The following is a 21,451-nucleotide window of genomic DNA, read 5'->3' as shown; positions in this document are numbered from 1 at the left end:
AACTTGTAGCTGTGGTTTCTACTTGATCTCTCCTTAAAAAATTATAAAAAGCCTGAGGGGAATTTGTAGTACTGAAGATTCAAGCTGTCAGTACATAATTTCACAGTGTTAATTAGCATTTCTCCAGTTTCTATCATACTCGAAACATTAATCAAATAAATAATAAAGGTGAGTAAGGTTTTTTTTCCCCCAGAGGAAGCCTTTTAGTTTTATTTTAGATTGGTGTGTTGTATGCTCTAAAATTTAGGCAAGTTTTAAAGTTCCTTGTAAATTAGCTTTTTTGACACTTCGTTTTTTCTCCAGAAAATACATAACATACGAACTTGGATAGGTTTCTGAATTCTAAATGAAAATTTGGCCTTCCAGAGGATACTGTAGGGTATTTTCTCTTGTTAAAAGAGGGGAATGCATTTTTGAAAAGTCTGAAAGTTGATTAGGAGCGTCAAAGCAAAACAAGGTGTGTTATAGCAAGAACTGTCGAGAACTCCACTAGTCTTGGCCAGTAAGTCCACTGTCCTGACAGCCCTGTTCTTTCTTCCTGAGTTCTAGTGCCAGCTCTGTCACCCAGCAGATGCATGATCATGAGCAGATGACTTAACCTTTTTGTGCCTCCTTTTCATGAACTCTTAGAAAAATAATTATCCTACCTGTCTTGTATAGGGCCTTCTGCGAGGTTTAAATTAAGTAGACAGTATATGTTTAGAGTGCTTCAGAAAGTGTATGTAGCTGTAAGCTAGAAGGTGGCAGTAAGTATTTTTCCTTTTGCTTCTTTCCAAATCTCTTGATCTTCCTCTTGATCCCAACACCAGATGGAAAGTGGGCCTTCTCATTTAGATCTCTCTCCTACCCTAAATAAGTAAGCCTCAGCCCTCTTTTCTTCCTCTTATCCAGTCACGTACCCTTCACTCCATCTTGGCTTTATTGATTAACCGTGTTCTTTGTTCCGTTCTCCTGCTACCATCTCCTTTACCAGTCCTCTGCTGGTAATGGATATTCATCTGTTCATTTGCCAGACCAGCAGCTTCTCTTTGAGAATCTTCAGCGTTCCCTCTGTTTGTGATAATGGCCCATGTAGGTAGGGTCTTTCAAAAGTAGTTAGAGGTAAAAGAGAGACTCGATGGAATAGATTAGGAAGCCAATCTAATTTGTAGTTTTTAAATAGCTACTATTTTACACCTGTCTGTTACCTACTAAATGTGGTTTATGATGATTTTGACATCTTATTGGTCTTGGTTTATATTTAGTTTTAACTGTTTTGTTTTTGTTTTTGTTTTTTATGTAGGTGTCCCAAATTGATTAGATTCAAGCATAGGTAGTCAGGTAATATAGAAGGATGACAGCCTGGCTTTATTGCTTGAAAGTTGCAAAATTCTTTTATTTCTCTATACTTCCCTTTCCTTCTCCATAAAAGTAGGTTTATGACCACCTCAGCAGCTTTTTGGTTAGGACTAAATTAATTCCTGTTCATGAAAACACCTGATAGTGCCTGGCCACACAGTAGGTGTTTTAACAAGTGTTAGTTTTCTTTCCCTGTCATTTTGGGATTAAAATAGATGTACTATTTACTTACATATGTTGTTTTTCTACATCTTTTTTTTTTTTTTTTTCCAGAACTATTCCATGGCAGTGTATCTTGTAAAACAGTTGTCCTCAACAGTTCTTCTTCAGAGGTTACGAGCAAAGGGAATAAGGAATCCGGATCATTCTAGAGCTTTAAGTACGTATGATAAACTTATTTCATTTATGCAGCTGAACTATTTTGGTAAAGGTTAGAGTAGTATATTTTCAATAAAAGAAATTTCTTTTTTTCACTAGAGCTTGTCGTAGAAGATTCAAAACACTGAAAACTTGTTTTCTGAATAAAGTAAATCAAGACTTAGAAGTAGTTTTAATATCTTTTTTTATGACCTGTATTTTATAATCTCTATTTTACTGACCTTAAAAGTTCAGCAAGCCAGTAAATGAATATGGAAGAATATTTTACTAAAACTTCATAAAATAAATGTTTATGGAATTCTAGGAGATAGGAAGGAAATTTTGACATGTATTTCATGAGAATTATTTTATATTTAAGGTTTATCCAGGAAAAATATGCAGCGGTACGTGATGACTGTATCCCTGCATTAATAAAGTAAAAAGAGAGTGGGATGGTAAAAATAATAATGAAGCGGTTTGTTTATCAATTACGTAGGCCTTGGACAAGTCACTCTACTTCTCCGAGTTTCCTTTTCCTCATCTGTAACAAGAGGTTGTTACCACATTTCTAAAGCTCCTCCAAAGTCGAATAACTGGATGGTTCATAGTGTTGTGTAGAATTTGAGATGCAGCAAGGTCTGCAAATTGACCGTTCTGGCCTCAGTTTTTGAAGATGAAGGCCAGAGGTCGGCAGCCTTTCCCAGGAGGTGAACTAAGTTCTTTTGTTCTCTTCTTTGTGAGAGAGAAATTCTTTATGGATGGATTCGGGGATGGGGCTGGACACAGGGAACAAAACTTTTACAGGCGGGGATTAGATAGCTCCTCTTTGAGGATTCTTGATGTGAGTTGATTAACGAAACCCACTCTCAGATTTGTAGTTAGGCACACTCTGGTGAAAAGAAGTAAGGCCAGCTTTCCTCTCACCTTCCTCGGTGGCATAGCTTTTATCTTTTTTTGCTAACCTGTTTCTGTGCCAGAGTAAAAGATCCCACTGCCTCTGAATAGCAGTATACCCTCAGTACCTCATTGAAGAACATTTCTGCATTAAAAGAACCCTTTTTAAAATGCAAATAATCCTGAGCTAAGAGGAGCAGACTCTTGGCTAATGCCTCTGTAGACATTCCTCAAAAGACAGTGGAGAGCTAGAATGACAGCCCTAGTTTGGGGTCTAGGGGAGAGGAAGCACCAGTTGGCAGGGACAGAGAAGAAGAGGGACAGACATCTGCTTGGAAGGAGAGTGCAAGAGAAGGAATTTTTTTTCCCCCACACTTGCTGAAGTCCATCCCTGGTCATTCACTGAGAATCTTCATATTTGCCACATAGCTATAGAATCTCACTAAACAGAAAGTGTTATGGAATTATGTGAGCTTGGGTAGAAGAAGTAATACCAAGAAATAAGACAGATGAGGCTGTTATATTTAATAATCATAATAGTAGTAAGGCAGACTGGTTTTGCTCAAGCTGTTCGCTCTTCTCCACTTGTAGTTGTAGCACCATCTGGAGGGGGAGTAGGAAGGTGAGCCTAGGATTATTTTATTTTCTGGAAGGAACCACTGTTAGTCACTATTAAGCAGCAAAAACTTCTTAATTCAGAGGCTATTTATTTCATCTCTGATACAATGCAGGAAGTGGAGAGTAGTTGCAGAGTGTGGGATTTTTGTGGCAGTTTATATCTTATCTTACTTATTGGCCTGGAGAACCAATAAAACATTAATTTGGATCCTACTAGTAGGACATTCGTCGTAATTGAATAAAGAACAGATTGTTTGCCTTTATACTATCTATAAAGAAATAACTTTCTGAGTAAATTAATTGTGTAATTAAAACATTGTATATAAAACAACTTGACAGAAGAAAATATTGACAGGTTTCTCCAGATATTTTTGAAAAATCAGATTACCTAAAAATATATTCATTGTAAGTTGTTCTTAATCTTATCAGTGAATTCCTCTGGCAGCGTTGTAGTCATCAAATCAGGCACTATTATGTTCTTGAAAGAATAAACTTAGTAATATTGAGACTTTTCACAGAGACATCTACTCTGATTCATTTGATTTAGTACATTTTTGTCTTGTGGTTTCTGCCTTTGTGTAGTTGTCCCCTCTATTGCAGAGGCAGCCCTTCACTAATTTTTGGTCACGTTCCTGTCTCCTTTCCTTCTTCCCTGCAGCAGTCACTTTAAACCTTGGCCATAGTTTACTTAAACACTACTCCCCCTCTCTCAGCACACTGCCACTGCAAGAAAATTGGCGCTACAAGATGTGAATTCTCTCAAATGCCCTTTTCTTCCTTAATCTTAGTGCCATCATAACTGCTTTTCAACTTATCTACACTTGTACGTATCCTTACTTATTCTCTTCTGTCTCAGGAGGAAATGTCCCTTTTTCTGCTCAAAGTTAATCTTTTATTCATTTATTCTTCTCATTCAAGAAATTATATTAAGAGTCTGCAGTGTTCCAGGCACAGGAGAATATAGCATTAAACAAGACACACACCGTCTCTGCATCCCTTAGAAGTTTGCAGTCTGGTGGGAAAGACAGAATTAAATGATTGAGCGAGTCATTAATGAATTACAGTTGTGACATGTGCCTTAAAGAAGAAAGACAGGGAACTCTGGAGTTAACAACAGAAGAACATAGTCCTCTCTGGTGCTGTGATGTTTAAGACAAGATTATAAGCGTGAGGAGAAGTTAAGCCCAAAGATGAGAGGGGAATATGCCAAGAGACGAGGCCAGTGGAGTTAGAGAAGAGAGAACCAAGGAGGACAGCGGCCAGAGAGATAGCTATGGGGTAAGTTCATACAGATGACATAAAGGTAGATGATAGAAAACCCCGGAAAGAGTTCTAGCAGAGTGACATGATCAGATTTGGGCAATAAGAAGGTTACTCTGAAGACTGAATTGAAGAGAGGCTGGACTGATACGATGAAGCCAGTTAGGAACCTGTTGTCCAGGTAAGAGGTGATGGTGTCTTGAACATAGGTAATGGGGATGGACATAGAAGTTGATGGCTTGAGAACTGGTGAAGAATAGCAATGGTAGTGGGTTACATGTGGGGAGTGAAGGAACAGGAGAAGTCAAGGAGGAGTTACACGGTAGTGCCATTTACTGAGATGGAAGAAGGTGTGGAAAAGATTGAGGTGTAGGGGAAAGATCAGAGTGTGTGCTTACATTAGTATTTGAGATGTCTGTGAGACATCCAGGTGGAGATGCTCAGGAGCAGTGTTATGGGACCTCACTCCCTCATTTATCTGCTCTCTGTCCCTCTATAAACTCTTCCTGTCGGCCTTCTCTGTCAGGTCTTTTTCATCCTTTAAAAAATACAAAAACAAGCTACTCCCTACTCTAGATAGAGCTCTGTGTTCCTCCTGTTGTCCTCATCCTGCTTCTTCAAGGAGTGGTCTGCACTTGCTGTCCACCTCCTCACTGCAACCTGTTGTGCTCCTTGAACTCCTGTCATTCCGCAGATGTCACTAGTGACAGTCTGATTGCCAAATTTAAACTTTCTTTCCAGGGGCGCCTGGGTGGCGCAGTCGTTAAGCGTCTGCCTTTGGCTCAGGGCGTGATCCCGGCGTTATGGGATCGAGCCCCACATCGGGCTCCTCCGCTGGGAGCCTGCTTCTTCCTCTCCCACTCCCCCTGCTGTGTTCCCTCTCTCGCTGGCTGTCTCTATCTCTGTCGAATAAATAAATACAATCTTTAATTAAATAAATAAACTTTCTTTCCAGTTTCATCTTAGATATTTTTGCTGCATTTCCTACCATCCACTTTCTCCTTGAAAGTCTCTTCTCTGTTTCTTCTCAAGTACTTGCCTTCAGTGGATTATCTTAAGGGCAGCATCCTAAATGTTTGTTTTCCCTGGGGTGTCATCCCTGGTCCACTTTTCTGCATACTTTACCTAGAGATAATCACATCTAGTCTTAACAGTTTAAGTTAGCACCAACTCCCAAATACATACCTTCATCCCACCCCTTCCCCTGAATTTCAAGTATAGATATGTATAGCTAGCTAACTGCCTTCACCAAAACATTCCACTGGTTCCTCAGATTCAGGTATTTAAAACCAAACTCACCGAATCCTATCAAACTTCCACCCTGAATATTTCTCAAATCCGTCTTCTCTCTCTCCCTACTATCGCGGCCCTTGTTTAAGCTCTCATAGTCTTTATTTAAAACTTTATTTAAAAAACCTTTATTTAAAAAACCTATTCTTTTTTTTTTTTTTAAAGATTTTATTTATTTATTTGACAGAGATAGAGACAGCCAGCGAGAGAGGGAACACAAGCAGGGGGAGTGGGAGAGGAAGAAGCAGGCTCATAGCGGAGGAGCCTGACGTGGGGCTCGATCCCATAACGCCGGGATCACTCCCTGAGCCGAAGGCAGACGCTTAACCGCTGTGCCACCCAGGCGCCCCTAAAAAACCTATTCTTAAGTAATATATCCCTCTTCATTCTTGGCCCCTCTTCATCTCTCTCTCCTGGTAGCAACCTAAATGACGAGTACAGATCTGATCTTACCATTCCCTTGGAATCCATAGCTTCTTAACATCGGTGAAGTAAAAACTCCAGCTTTGTTAGCATGCAGATGCAGCTTTCCATGGAGTGCCACCTGCTTCCTGCTTCCCAGGGCCATCTGTATTCACCCTTCTTCTTACACTTTATAGTCCATAAATGCGGAATTCTTTTCTTCTATGCACTGCTCTGCTGGTATTGTTCTCTGTGCCTCCGAACTTTGCTCTTCTTTGCCTGACTCCAGTTACCCTCCATGTTTCACTTTTTCCAGGAGGCATCTCAGAACCCCCAGAGTAGGTGAGTTGACTTTCAGCTAGCTTCCTGCACACATTTGCATTAGAGCACATTAGAGATGATCCCACTGAGCGTCTTTACTCTCTACTAGACTCTGAGTTCCTCTGGGCAGGAATTTAATCTTATTTATCTTTGAATTCCTAGTGCACAGTTCCTGACGCATGAATTTAATCTTATTTATCTTTGAATACCTAGTGCACAGTTCCTGACGCATAGTAGGTCCTCAGATTTTTGTTGAGGGTTAAACCAATTAAAAGACATGTAGAATAAAAATCTGGTCTCTGTGTCTCTGTTTCCTTGCCTATAAAATGAAGTATTGGCCTTAATATGCTCAGGTGTTTCAAGCCTTAAAGTCCTAAAAGGATGACTATAAGATAATCTGATATTAAGGAATAATAGAAATTATTAAAAAAAAAAAAACAACCCTAAAGCAGCAGAAATAGAGAAATCTGTGATGATGGGAATGTTGTTCAATCGCACTGTCCCGTGTGGTAGCTACCAGCAACATGTGAGCTCTGAAATGTGGCCAGTGCAACTGAGGTACTGAATTTTAAGTTATATTTAATTTAAATTTAAATATAGCCACGTGTGACTGATGAGTGGCTAACTCTCATAGGTCATGACAATAGAGATTTTTTAAAAGATTAAATGTGGCTTGCTGTAACTTTATTATAGGTCATATTATAAAATACTGTTACCACTGCACTCACAGTGACACAGGAAAACTTTAATTCCCGGAAGACTTCCCACACGTTGGTTGATGTTGCAGGGTAAATATTATGACTTGTCTTTATTTTTCACTCCCTTGCCCACACATTATAAGTATTTGCTTACTTTCCAAGTAAGAACTCACGTTCTTGTGATTAAATTTAGCATGGTGATTCTCCCCCCTTTCTCTTCTTTCTTTTGGTTATGTTTTTTGAAGTATAGTTTACAGAAAGTAAAAGTTCACCTTTTTAATTGTATAGTTGGATGAATTTTACAGGTGCATGGAATTATGAACCACTGCCACAATCAAAATGTGGAACATCTTCATCCCAGAAAGTTCCCCTGTGGCCTCTTGCAGTTCATCTCATCCCCTTAGTCACAGTTCCTGTAACCATTGATGTGATTTCTGTCTGTGTAGTTTTTGTCTTTTCTAAAATGTCAGATATTTGAAGTGTCCTGCAGCATGTAGCTTTTTGCATTTGGTTTCTTTAACTTAGTAAGTGCTTTTGAAGGCTCGTCCATGGAGTTTGTTCTTCTTTATTACTGAGTAGTGCTCCATTTATCTGTACCATCATTTGTTTATCCATTTATCGGTTTGTGGACAGTTAGGTTCTTTCCAGTTTTGCATTATCACAAGTAAAACTGCTAAAAATTTTACATTTTGCATGTGGATATCCCAGTTTTGTAGGCATATGTTTTTATTTCTCCTGGGTAAATATTTAGGACTTGGATAGCTGGGTCACATGAGATGCGTAATGGAAAACAGATTGGCAGTTTCTTTTAAAACGTATATACGCCATTTGTGTATTCCTGCCAGTGATGTATGTGATTTCGAGTTTTTCTCCATCCTCACTAGTAGTGCTCAGTATTGTCAGGCTGCTTTGATTTTTGGCTATTCTGGTCAGTGTTTAGTAGTATCTCATTATGATTTTAATTTGCATTTTCCTAATCACTAATGAGGTCACGTGCTTATTTGGTATCCTTATAGCTTCTTTGATGCAGTGTCCAAATCTTTTCCCCGTTTCTTTTCATAGTTTGTACTTTTTGTATACTGTGAAGTCTTTGCCTAACCCAAGGTCACAAACATTTTTTTTCCCTAGAGGTGTTAACTTTTTAGCTCTTAGATTTAGTTCTGTAGTTCATTTTAAGCTAATTTTGTATATGATGCAAGGTGAGGTTAAAGAGATTCATTCTCCTCATATAGATATCCAACTGTTCCAGCATTTGTTGGAAAGACTGTCTTTCTCTCTATTTAATTATCTTTCAAAAACTAATTCACCATAGATGTAGAATATATTTCTGGACTGTTATTTTTCATTGACCTATATGTCTGTTCTTACGGCAGTACAACAGTCTTGATTACTGTAGCTTGCTATTAAGTCTTGAAGTCAGGTAGACTCTTCCAACTTTGTTTTTCAGAATTGTTTTGACTAAGTCAACAATTCTAAGTTAATATATAAGAAGATGATAAAGTATGTCAACTATACTTAAAATAAAAAAAGATAATCCATAGAAACCAAATAGAGTTTATTCCAAGAATATTAGGTTCATACAATATGTCTGAAAATAAATCAGTATAATTCATCTTCTCAGCAAACCAAAAAAAAAAAAAAAAAGAACAAATCATATGATCATCTCAATAGGTGTAGAAGAAACATCTGGTCAAACTTCAATATCCATTCATGTTAAAACTCTCAGCAAAGTAGAAGAGAAAGGAACTGTTTCAGCGTAATAAATGATATTTACAAAAAAGCCTTTAGCTAATATTATAGTTAGTAGTGAGAAACTCAAATGCTTTCTCCCTTAGACTGGAGAAAAAGGCAAGAATATCTGCTCTTAATATTTCTGTTCAGCCTTGTCCTTGAGATCTAGCCAGCACAATAAGGCAAGAAAAAAGAAACATACAGATTAGAAATGAATAAATAATTACTGTCTTTATTTGAAGATGACTTCATTGTCTATGTAGGGAAAAACCCAAAGAGTCTATTAAAAAGCTACTACAGCTAGTGCATGAATTTAGCAAGGTTGCAGAATACACAGTTAATTTATAAATATCAATTGTATTTCTATTAGCACCGAACAACTGGAAAGTGAAATTCAAAAAAACAATTTACTATAACATCCAGAAATATGAAAGACTTAGGGATATGTCCCACAAAATTTGTGTAATATGTGTATGCTGAAAACTTCAAAACAATGCTAAGAGAAATTAAAATAAGACTTGAATAATAATGGGGAGATAGATCATGTTAATAGATCAGAGCACTCAGTATTCTTATGGGAGAAATGTCAGTTCTCTCCAAATTGACCTGTAGATTAAATTCAATCCAATCAAGGTCCTAGTAGGATCTTTAAAAGTTATCTTTACCTGAAAGGATTGACTAAGATTGAACCCATAATGGCAAAGGCAAAAGGCAAAGCTTTTTTTTTTTAAATAGAAATTGACAAGCTGATTCTAAAATAATTTGAGAAAATTTTGCCATCTCTTAGAGAAAGTGAACATACAAGTCACATTTTAAGTAGCAGTAGCTAGTATTTATTGAATATAATATTAGGTTATTTTAAAGCATTTTATGTGCATTCATTCATTTGATCCTTAGAACATTGCTATTAGGTGCTGTTAGTCTCATGACTTTGCTGACGTCTGGATTCTAAGTTAGGCTGGTTCTAAATGCTGTATTCATAACCACTACTTCAGGTTGCCTCTCTTGTTTCAATTTCTTTGGGAAGTACTAACCACTGAACTTTGTTTTGCATAACGTTGATATTATGGTCTGTGGTATTCCTTCATTTAGGTGGAAGTTTAAATAGATAAAGTCCTAACTGTTCCCATTGCTGTGTGTAGGGAGGTGAAGGTATGCAGAATGTTTAGTAATCACAATATAGTTCTGTTTGCATGTTTATATTGTATGTTGATTATTTGTTACCGTTAGAAGATACTATTTGTTAAATGTATCTTTTTAAGAAAGGATTGACTAAGATTGGGTCTATATAATGACACAGGTATACTTTCCATAATTTACATATGATCTCTATAGCATAAGTGATGTGGTAATTGTATTTTCCAAACTAAAACCCAGGGGTTTTATGCCTTTTCAGGTGTGAGAGGCAGCCTATGAATTCTGTAGATTTCAGACATTTGGAATTTCCAGGCCAAATGAAAATGACTTTTTACTCTGGCATCAGAATCACATCTGGAGCTTTTAAAAAACGACCCCTTGGTGTCTCTTTTCCCCATTCTGATTCAGTGAGCAATTATAAGTTAGAAAACACTGTAGGTAGTTCTGATGTGTGTATCACAGTTGAGATTCACTAATTTATGGAGACAGAATATCTAAAATGTGGACCATCTTGGGGCACCTGGCTGGCTCAGTCAGAGAAAGAACATGAGTCTTGATCTCAGGGTTGTGAGTTCAAGCCCCACGTTGGATGTAGAGATTACTTAAATAAATAAAACTTTAAAAAATAAGTAAAATAAAATGTGGACCATCTAAAAAAAAAAAATCCAGATTACAATGATTGCCATGTTTAGTAAATGTGGGACTCTTAATTCTCAGCACAGCAGACATCTACTCTGAAATCATTCTTCCTTATCTGCATACCTTTCTGCTCCCCATTTTCTTAATTCTGTATATAATATATATAATATTAACTCTCTGGTTGCACTTAGTTGTGCCACAGCTCTGAAATTCTGTGATTGACTATGTACACAGCCGCTGTGCTTGGGCCCCGCTTTACACAGACTTCAAAGGCACTGTGGAACAATTTCTAAAATTATTGGAGTATTGTATTTAGGCATTTCCAGTCTCACTTCAGTGTTGTTTAATTAAGGTTTTCAGAAGTAACATATGCCTCGGGATTCCAGAGAAGTAAGTGTATATAGGTCCTTGTTACATGAAACTGACAGAAAGTAACAGAATAGCCATTATTACTAGTGCTTCACTCTTAAGAACCACAGGAGGTTTGAGCTGAAAAGATTTAGAGATTATCTAGTGTGGGTTCTTATTTTGCTAGAAGCAAAATTAAGTGCAGAGAGGAGGATTGACTTCTCTAAGATAGTATAATTAGTTTATGGATAAATAAATATAAAACTCAATTATATGGGAAAAAGTAGTTGAACTTTATTTCTTCTCAGAATTTGAAAATAGAATTAATGTATTTTCATAATTAAAAAATGGAATTAATAGAAAAATAGAATTAATGTACTAACATATAAAATATACTAATATATTTTATTATCTGAGCTTTGGAAAAATTTATGTTAGTTTTATAGTCAGTATTGATTAATTTCTTTAAAAATAATATTGGCATAAAAATATTGGTCATAGTTTAAAAGAAAGAAAAACTTTATTCAGTTTCTTAGAAAAGGAAAAGGTTCTGCCGTTAGTTGAATATGTCAGCTTACTATAGAAATTTCCTTTATGTTACTGCAATGCAGTTTTTGTTCCATGGATGAGAAATAGGAAGCTTACAGGAAATATAGTCAGTCTATAGATATATGGTTGTTTTTCTTCTTTTGCTTATGATAGAAATTATAAACCATGTAATTGTTTTTCTCTTTCTATTCAGTTAATTGGAAATAAGCGGATTATTTTTGAGTTGATTTTTTTTAAGCTTCCTTATTTTAAGTTCCTTGTTCTTTTTCTTATGTTGCATAACTGATGTATCTTTAATAAACATGTTCTGTTTGTTTGTTTTCTCTTCAATGAATGTCAGTTAAAGAGAAATTGACTGCGGATCCAGACAGTGAAATAGCTACAACCAGCCTAAGGGTTTCTCTACTATGTCCAGTAAGTGTTAACTAATACTTGCTTTCCAGAAGATTCAACATAAATTTTTCTCCTTTTATGAAGTATTTCCAGTATTTGCAAAACGATGTTTACTTTTGAAATATGCCCAGCTTTGTCACAGTTTCTGAGCAGTAGAGAGACATTATTACTTATTCGTAGGATTTGGAATCTAACTGAATTTTTAAGTGTCTAAAAATTTTCTACTCTTAGTAAGCTGTGTTTAAATATTGCTTGTGATTAATGATTATCTCTCAGACTCAAATGTAAAGTCTTCAAATAAGGAATGGGTATTATCTTGGTATATTTATTAAAATTGCATTTTTAAAAATAGTATCCTTTTGAATAGAAATCTAGCCATGATTTACCCACACATTCAGTTTAACCATTTTGCCAACAATGACTACATTGTAAGAATTCACCAATTAAAAACTGTTCTGTTTAGCCTGAATAACTGAATTGGTTATGCATATAAAAATAACCTAGAAATATTTTTAAACTAGAAAATGAGGTCAAAATCAATCATTTGTACAAAATGAATATAAGGCCCAAAACCTACCAGATGATTAAACTTGTGAAAAAGTTTCACCAAAAAATGTGTTAAGATTTAGTTCTTAACCAGTTTGATGTTAGGTCTTCCAGTTGTAGGAGTGGTAATTGAATGTGGCTTTCATACAAAAATATGTGAAAAACTAGGAGTAAATTACTTTGACATTTTAATTACCTTTTGTTCTATAATTAATCAAATTAATCATATGTAAATTGGGGAGAAAGTATGAAGAATAAGAGGACACAGCTGTTTCCTGATTTGCCTGGATTGTTCAGGCAGGCCTGATATTGAAAGCTTCTAATATTGAAATCCTACTGATCTCAGATGAAGGTGAAGCTATTGTATTCTTAAATAATTTAAACAGAAACTAAATTTTATTTGCCTACATCTTAGTCTTTTATGATTTATAAAACTTCAAGCACAAGATGAAAAAGTCATTAGCTCACGAATTAGTTTATAATACTGTATTTCATGTAGCTCTTAAAAAAACTTTTTTTTGTTTTATAATACTGCTAAGGGAACCCCTATTCATTATTAGGCTTTTATAAAATTACAGAAATACAATGGAATTAATAAAACGCCCCAAATCCTATCATTCTGTATTTATCCTTCTATCTTTTTATTCCTTACAATAGCCAATCTTTTTCTTAGGAAAAATATTTTGATTCCAGACTTTTTAATGTTATTAAAATTCTTTCCCAAATACATGATGCAATCATTGACGGAACTGAAAGGAGAAATAGAAAAGCAACACAATAATAGTAGAAGACTTGATACCCCACTTTCAATTATGAATAGAATAACCAGACAGAAAGTCACTAAAGAAGCAGAGGACTTAAACATTATAGACTAATTGGACCTTACAAGATACATACTCTGCCCAACAGCAGCGGATTACACATTCTTCTCAATGTGTAACCCACAGAACATTCTTCAGTATAGACCATGTGTTAGGCCACAAAACAAGCCTTAACAAGTTTAAGTTATACAGAGTATCTTCTTTGACCACAGTGGATGAAACGAGAAATCAGCAGCAGAAGGAAAACAGGAAAATCCACAAATAGGTGGAAATTAAACAACACACTCTTAAACAGTCAAAGAAGTCGTCACAGGGAATTTAGAAAATTTCTGGAGACAAATGAAAATGAACACACAATACACCAAAACTTAACGGGATGCAGCAAAAGCAGTAGGAAGAGGGAAGTTTGTAGCAGTCAGTACTTATATTTAAAAAGAAGAACGATCTCAAATGAACAACCTAATGTTATGCCTCAAGATGCTACAAAAAGAAAAACAAACTAAACCCAAAGTCAGCAGAAGGAAGGAAATAGCAAAGATTAGCACAGAGATAAATGAAACAGAGAATAGAAAAACAATAGAAAAAAACTAATGAGACCAAGAGTTGGTTTTTCAAAAAGATCAACAAGATTGACAAACCCTTAGCTAGACTAAGAAAAAAAGAGGGGAGATTCCAATAGCTAAAATTAGAAATGAAAGAGAAGATAACTACAACTGGTGAACTGATGTAACAGAAATAAAAAGGATTATAAGAGACTACTGTGAACAATTGTATGCCAACAAACTGGATAACTTAGAAGAAATAGATGAATTCCTGGAAACATACAACCTACCAAAACCGAATCATGAAGAAATAAGAAATCTGAACAAACCTATATGTAGTGAGGAAATTGAAGCACCAATGGAAAACCTCCCAACAAAGAAAAGCCCAGCACCCCATGGCTTCACCAGAGCATCTTACCGAATGTTTAAAGTACATTTAACATCAATCACTTTCAAACTCTTCCAAAGAATTGAAGAGCAGGGAATACTCTCAAACTCATTCTCTGAAGCCAGCATTACCCTGATCCCCAAACCAGACAAAACCAAACCACTAAAAAAAATCACACACCATGACCAAGTGGGATTTGTAGCTGGAATGTAAAGATGGTTCAGCATACAAAAAGTCAATGTGGGGCAGCTGGGTGGCTCAGTTGGTTAAGCATCTGCCTTGGGCTCAGGTCATGATCTCCTGGTCCTGGGATCCAGCCCAACATCGGGCTCCCTGCTCAGCGGGGAGTCTGCTTCTCCCTCTCCCTGTACCCCTCCACACTGTTCACACACACTCTCTGTCTCTCAAGTAAATAAAATCTTAAAAAAAAAAACCAGTATAATACACCACATTACCAAAACGAAGAACAAAAACCACATGATTATTTGAATGGATCCAGAAAACGCATTTTGCAAAGTTCAATACCCTTTCATCATAAAAACACTCAACTAACTAGGAATTAGAAGGAAGCTTCTACAACATAATAAAAGCCATATATAAAAAGCTGACAGCTAACATGATACTCAACAAAACAAGAATGCCCACCCTCACCATACTATTCAGCACAGTGCTGGAAATGCTGGCCAAAGCAATTACATAAGAAAAAGAAATAAGACATACAAATTGGAAAGGAGGTAAATGATCTGTGTTTATAGATGTTATGATCTTTTATGTAGAAAACCCTAAAGATTCCACAAAAAACAAAATCACCAGAGTTGCAGGATACAAAATCAAAATACAAATTTAGTTGTGTTTCTAAACACTAACAATAAACAATCCAGAATGGAAACTAAGAAAATAGTCCTATTTACAATAGCATCAAAAAGAAAAAAATACTCAGGAATAACCTTAACCAAGGAAACAAAAGATTTGCACGCTGAAAACTATAAAACATATCTGAAAGAAATTAAAGACATAAATAAATGGAAGGATATTCCAGGTTCATGGATTGGGAGGCTGAATATTATTAAAATATCTATACTACCCAAAGTGATTTACAGATTCAGTGCAGTCCCTATCAGAATCCCAGTGGCATTTTTTGCAGAAATAGAAAAAAAAGTCCTAAAATTCCTGTGGAATCTCACAGGACCCCAAAGAGCCAAAAACAATATTTTAAAGAGAACAAGTTTGAGCCCTCACATTCCCTGATTTCAAAACATAATTAAGATGGTGTGGTACGGACATAAAGATAGATAATGTAGACTAATGGAACCAGAATAGAGAACCTAGAAACAAACTCTTGCATTTATGGGCCAAGTTACCTTGCAACAAGGGTGTCAAGACTACACAAGGGGGAAAAGACAGTCTCTTCAACAAATGGTGTTGAGGAAACTAGATACGCACGTGTAAAATAAGGAAGTTGGGCCCTTACTTTATACCCCATGCAAAAAAGAACTCAAAATGAATTAAAGACCTAAAAATATAAGACCTTAAACTTTTTAACTCCTCGAAAATGAAGGGGGAATAGGTTCATTGAATTTCACTATGATTTCTTGGATATAACACCAAAAGCATAGGCAACAAAAGCAAAAATAGACAAATGGACTACACCAAACTTAAAAACTTCTGCATGTTTAAAAAAAAAAGAAATCCAGAGAGAGTGAAAAGACAGCCTATGGCATGGGAGAAGATCATTGCAAATCATGTATCTGATGAGGTATTAACAATATAAGAAGCTTCTCCAACTCAACAACAACAATAATAAACAACCTGATTAAAAACAGGCAAAGGACTTCAATAGACATTTTTCCAAAGATGATTTACAGGTGGCCAACAAACATGGAAAGATGTTCTACATCGCTGATGACTAAGGAAATACAAATCAAAGCCACATGGGTTATCACTTCATACCCATCAGAATGGCCACCGTCAAAAGAAACAAAAGGTATCAGGTGTTGGTGAGGATGCAGAGACACCGGAACCCTTGTGCCCTGTTGGTGGGAATATAATATGCTGCAGTCATTGTGCCAAACAGTGTGGAAGTTTCTCCAAAAAAATAAAAATTGGTTCACCATATGATCCAGCAATTCTTCTTCTGGATATATAGCCAGAGGAATTCAAAAGCAGGATCTCAGAGAGAAAATTTGCACACCCGTGTTCATTACAGCATTCACGATAGCCAAGAGGTAGAAGCAATCCAAATGTATATCGGGTGACGAATGGATAAAGAAAATGTAAATACATGCAGTGGAATACTCTACACCATTTAAAAAGAAGAAAACCCTGTCATATGCTACCACATGGATGAATCTCTAAATAATTTTTGATGAGCAAATAAGCCAGTCACGAAAACACAAACACTAGGATTCCGCTCATAAGAAGTGGCTAAAGCGGTCAGAATTGTAGAAACAGAAAATAAAAGGTGGTTACCAAGAACGGGGGGGGGGGGGGGAATTAGTGTTAGTGGGTATCAAGTCTCAGCGTTACCAGATGAAAAAGCTTGAGAAATCTCTTACACAATAATGTGAACATACTTAACACTACTGAATCGCATGCTTGAAAATGGTTACGGTGAAAAATTTAATGTTACATGTTTTTTTTACCACAATAAAAAATATAGGCGATAGAGTCATGGATAAATTTTTTGTTTTTAAGGTTTTGTTTTTTCGAGAGAAAGAGAGAGGGAGAGAGAGAGCGCGCACGAGCAGGGGGGAGGGAGAAGCAGACTCCCCGCTGAGCAGGGAACCCAGTGCAGGGCTCCATCCAGGACCCTGGGATCAAGACCTGAGCTGAGGGCAGATGCTTAACCCCCTGAGCCACCCAACCAGATAAACGTTGTAACAGATTATGGTGCAAAGGAAGCTGGCATTTTTTTTTTAACATTTAGGAAAATAGCTCACAAACCATGTAAGTGGAAGGTAGGGAGAAGACAAAGATTAAAAAAAAAAAGATATCTTACTTATTCTGCCCTCCTTCCCCCAGGCCCCTATTTATGTATTTTCCTCCTCCATGTGATTTCTTGCCATCCCATTCCATTATAAAATACCAGTTCAGAGACTATGAGAAATTTAGAAAAGTACAGAAGCTTCATTTTCCATAATCACTGGAAGAAGTCTTGTTTTTCTTCAATTTCCTTTTAAAAGTGTTTACAGTTCTAATATATGTGATGTTTACATCATTAGATGAAGCAATTGTTCATATAAATAAGCACCATAATATAAATCTTGATGCTTTTACTTCTAGAAGTACTTTTGAATTTTATAGTTCAGGTGATCTTTATCTTATTAGAAAATGTTAATTATGTTTTGCTTCTCACACCTCTTTATTTCGTGGGTCATTTTAATGTTTCTTACCGTATCGCCTGTTTCCTCCCTTTTTAGTTGCAATGGCTTTAGCAGCTCATTTCAAATTGACATCTGCTTTTAAAATTCAGATTATAGAAAAAAACGACATACGTAAATATAATCCATAATTATAATACTTTTATAGATTTCTATTTGGCTAAAGGGAAAATCCCTTTACAATTATCCTGGAACATCAAGACGATATATTTTAGGTATGTTTTTATTCCAAAAAGTAAAACTTGGTAATGACAGCTCATCTATATATCAAATTTATAGAATAATAAAAGAGATTTGTTCCCTTTGAAATATGTAAATATGACGTCTGTGCATTTGAATTGCCCTAGTTTTGATATACACAGCTCAAAATAAATGAGTTTCTGTTGTTTGTGTGCCATTTAGCTAAGGGCAATGAAAATAATTAGAAATGTTTTTGCTCTTTGGGAATTTTTTAGTTCTGATTTATTAAAAATACAGCTGAAAGAGGGGCGCCTGGGTGGCTCAGTTGGTTGAGCATCTGACTCTTGGTTTCGGCTCAGGTCACGATCTTGGGGTTATGAGATCCACGTCCCTGCATCCCTGCATCCCTGCATCGGCTTCACGCTCAGTGGGGGGTCTGCTTGAGATCATCTTTCCTCTCCTCCCCCTGCTTGTGCTCTCTCTCCTTCTCTAAAATAAATAAATCTTAAAAAAAAAAAAAAAAAAAAAGCTGGAAGAATGTTTGAGAACCTACTTTGTGAGATATTTATTCCCCAGACCTATGAATTTCAATACAAATGACTTGGAATTGATAGAAGAAAAAAAATTCCTTGAAAATTTATTTATGAAATATTGATGATAATGAAGAAGTTGTGGAATTATTCTTGATATCACTATTCCTTTCTTTTTAAAAACAAGGAAAAAAATACATACTATTGACTTTTTAGGTTCCTTTTGTTATTAGCTAGTTTAAACATATCTAGGTAGGGTATTTTCTCCAGCAGCATCCTCAGTTACTAAATAGTACTATTATATGTTATAGTAAGGTTAGTGGCATTGGAAGACTTGTTTCGGGGCTGTTTTCAGAGTGTTTATTTGCAAATGATGTAAATATCCACATGTACTGTAAAGGAAAAGAGGGAATTTATGATTATAAGATGAAGATACTGTTTGAAACTCTGCTTTTCTCCTGATACCATGTTAGAGAATTCAGTGTCCATTTGTAGATAAGTGTTGAGCATTTAGAGAATGTTTTTAATATCAGAAATATGAAGAGTATTACCACATAATACTTAGTGATTCTTTGAAGCAAAGCATTTCTGTGACAGCTAATAAACAGTGCATGTGGAAGTGAACTTTTCCTTTTCTATACCCATTTATAAATGTCTTTCCTGCATTGTTCACGTAGCAGTGTACCTTAAAGACTCTGGGTAAATTTGTCATAGTGACTGATGATAAGGGCTTCAGAGTAACTCTCTCCCGAAAAAGATGAGCTGACAAGTGAGGATTAGAGGGAGGACAGTCTGTGAGGTGATTGTTTAGAGAAACTGCTTTTCATAGTGTAAGTTCTGCAGCCTGTGGCTTGGATTCTGAAGCTGGCTTTATGTCTTACCTTTTTATGCACTGTCTTAATATTAAAACTATCCAAAGTGACCTACTAATTCTGCAGTACGTGGACTTTGTCTACGATTACTGTATCTGTCTAGGATTTTCCAGTCTGCAATTTCTCTACTTTGTATGTAAGCCTTAGGAAAAATACCTGCTTAGTTGCAATTTGTACTTCACAGGTAAGTTAAGGTCTGCTTTAAGATATAAAAATTTAATTTAGCACCACCAAGCAGATCATTATTTGGAAAATGTTTCTGGACTAATGCAACATGTCTTGGTGATTCTTCTGTTACAAGAATTAGTTTGTTCTTTTTTGCCTTTTCATCAGGTTGCTTATAAATCAGATCATAAAAATTGAGTAATAGGTGAGTAGAGGGGAGTAAAGAGTTGTTTAATCTTATGTGAGCACAGAATAGAAGAACAACCGAGCTGAGATATGGGTGTGTCTCCCATTAGTTCACAAAGTGATTTGAAGCAGATAGTGTTTCTGTACTGTAATTATAATGGGTGACGTATATTGAGCACTTACTGTATGTCAGGTAGTATACAATAAACATAACATAATTTAAATCCCACAGTCTTATGATGTAGATGGTATTTTTATTCCCATTTTACAAAGCTGAGGCTCAGGGAGACTAAATGAGATTCGGGATTCCCCCAGTAAGTAGTGGGGCCAGGATTCAAACCTAGGTAGTCTATCTCCATACTCTGGCCTGCCTCGTAAAGTACTGCGTGCAGCCCCCACGGGCTCTCCGTGAGTAGTCCCTCCTCGAGCTGCTCAGTGAAGCACAGCCAACCTTTATCAGTCCACACACATGGCCATCTTCCTGCTGTAGAGCACATACGTTTCCAAGTGCCAGGGGTAAGGAATGGAGGCTGATGTATTTCTAGTAGGAGGGGACACCTGCATAAACGAGTAGTACAGAGTCATGCACGGGGTGGAGTTGGGCACGCACAGAGAGAAGGGAGCTGTCTGTTGGCTCTGTCCATACTTCTGACACTGTAAGCTGGCACTGCTCCCTTCTCATAAGCTTATAGTACAGCCTGGGTTCTGTTTTGTTCTTCATCACTACATCCTGTTGAAGTAAGAAGGAAACAGTGTTACTTTGGAGATAGAAAAAGAGGCCCAGAAAGGTTAAGTGCCTTTCCTAGAGGCACAGTAAATCACTGGTCCCAGAACAATAATTTAGGGCCACAAATGACAGTTAATTTCCTTGGTAGACTTCCTAGGAAATTGCACATTTCCCTGAAATTCTTCTAAGCCAAAGTCCTTTTCCTCTTTCTTTCCTCATTTAACTCCTATCCTTTTCAAGCCATTATGTTTTCCACGCTTGCAAATATGTGGGAAGTCTTTTCCTGGTTAGCAAACAGTGTGGTTATTGAAAGTAGATAACTTCTCTCCTGCATGGCCACTGTTGGCTCCAGGCGGGCCCCACAGTGGTTACCCAGCTGTGCCCTGTGAGTGGCCTCCAGGGAAGAGGCTGTGATGTGACAGCTCTCAGTGCAGCATCCGTGCCCTGGGCCCAAGCTAGCAGCTCAGGAACCGGATGGAGTAGGCTTCATTTTTCATAGGACAGACTCTACGTAACCTCAGCTTAAGCAACATTTGCAAGGCAAGAAGAGAAAGTCTCATGACATGGTGGGGGTCCTAGAGGTCTAGGCCTGTTGCTGCGTTGTCTGCGATAGTGCCCGGTGACGGGACAAGAACAGAGCGCACACCTACGATTTCCTTCTCAGAGCGGCCATTTTTAACATCCTAGGGAATGGTTGCCTTTCGTTCCGTTTTGACATGTGAACTACTCTCATTCAGAGATCAGGTTGGATATCTTTATGTCTGTATCCTGCAGTATTTAATGAGACATTCTTTTTCCATATCCCAAAGCCCTAGTAAAGTGGTTCTTAACTTTTTTGGATCAGAGACGACTGTAAGAATTTGGTGGGGCTGCCTGGGTGGCTCAGTTAGTTAAGCGTCTGCCTTTAGCTCAGGCTGTGATCCTGGGGTCCTGGGATTGAGCCCTGGGTTGGACTCCCTGCTGAGCAGGGAATCTGCTTCTCCCTCTCCCTCTGCCCTTCTACCCACACTCTCAAGTGAATAAATTTTTAAAATCTTAAAAAAAAAAAAAATTGGTGAAAGTGCTCTCTCTGGGGAAATGTAAAAACTTGCAGAATTTTGCATATAATTTTAAGGAGTTCATGGTTCTTTTCCCCAAAA

General features: G+C 36.9%; 1 protein-coding gene across 1 annotated transcript in view; it reads left to right on the top strand.

Moving 5' to 3' along the window:
• The window catches only part of PIAS1 (protein inhibitor of activated STAT 1), a 117,376-nt gene that overhangs the window by 82,316 nt on the left and 13,609 nt on the right, over window positions 1-21,451 (top strand). The window contains exons 7-8 of the mRNA XM_040643060.1: window positions 1,612-1,717; window positions 11,923-11,996. Coding sequence (XP_040498994.1) covers window positions 1,612-1,717; window positions 11,923-11,996 — 180 coding nt within the window. The remainder of the gene's footprint in view (window positions 1-1,611; window positions 1,718-11,922; window positions 11,997-21,451) is intronic.

The sequence above is a fragment of the Ursus maritimus genome, unplaced genomic scaffold (assembly GCF_017311325.1).
Source record: "Ursus maritimus isolate PB19 unplaced genomic scaffold, ASM1731132v1 scaffold_27, whole genome shotgun sequence".
NCBI classification, from domain to species: domain Eukaryota; kingdom Metazoa; phylum Chordata; class Mammalia; order Carnivora; family Ursidae; genus Ursus; species Ursus maritimus.
The sequence above is the reverse complement of the archived record's forward strand: the minus strand, read 5'-3'. Positions and strand labels throughout refer to the sequence as shown.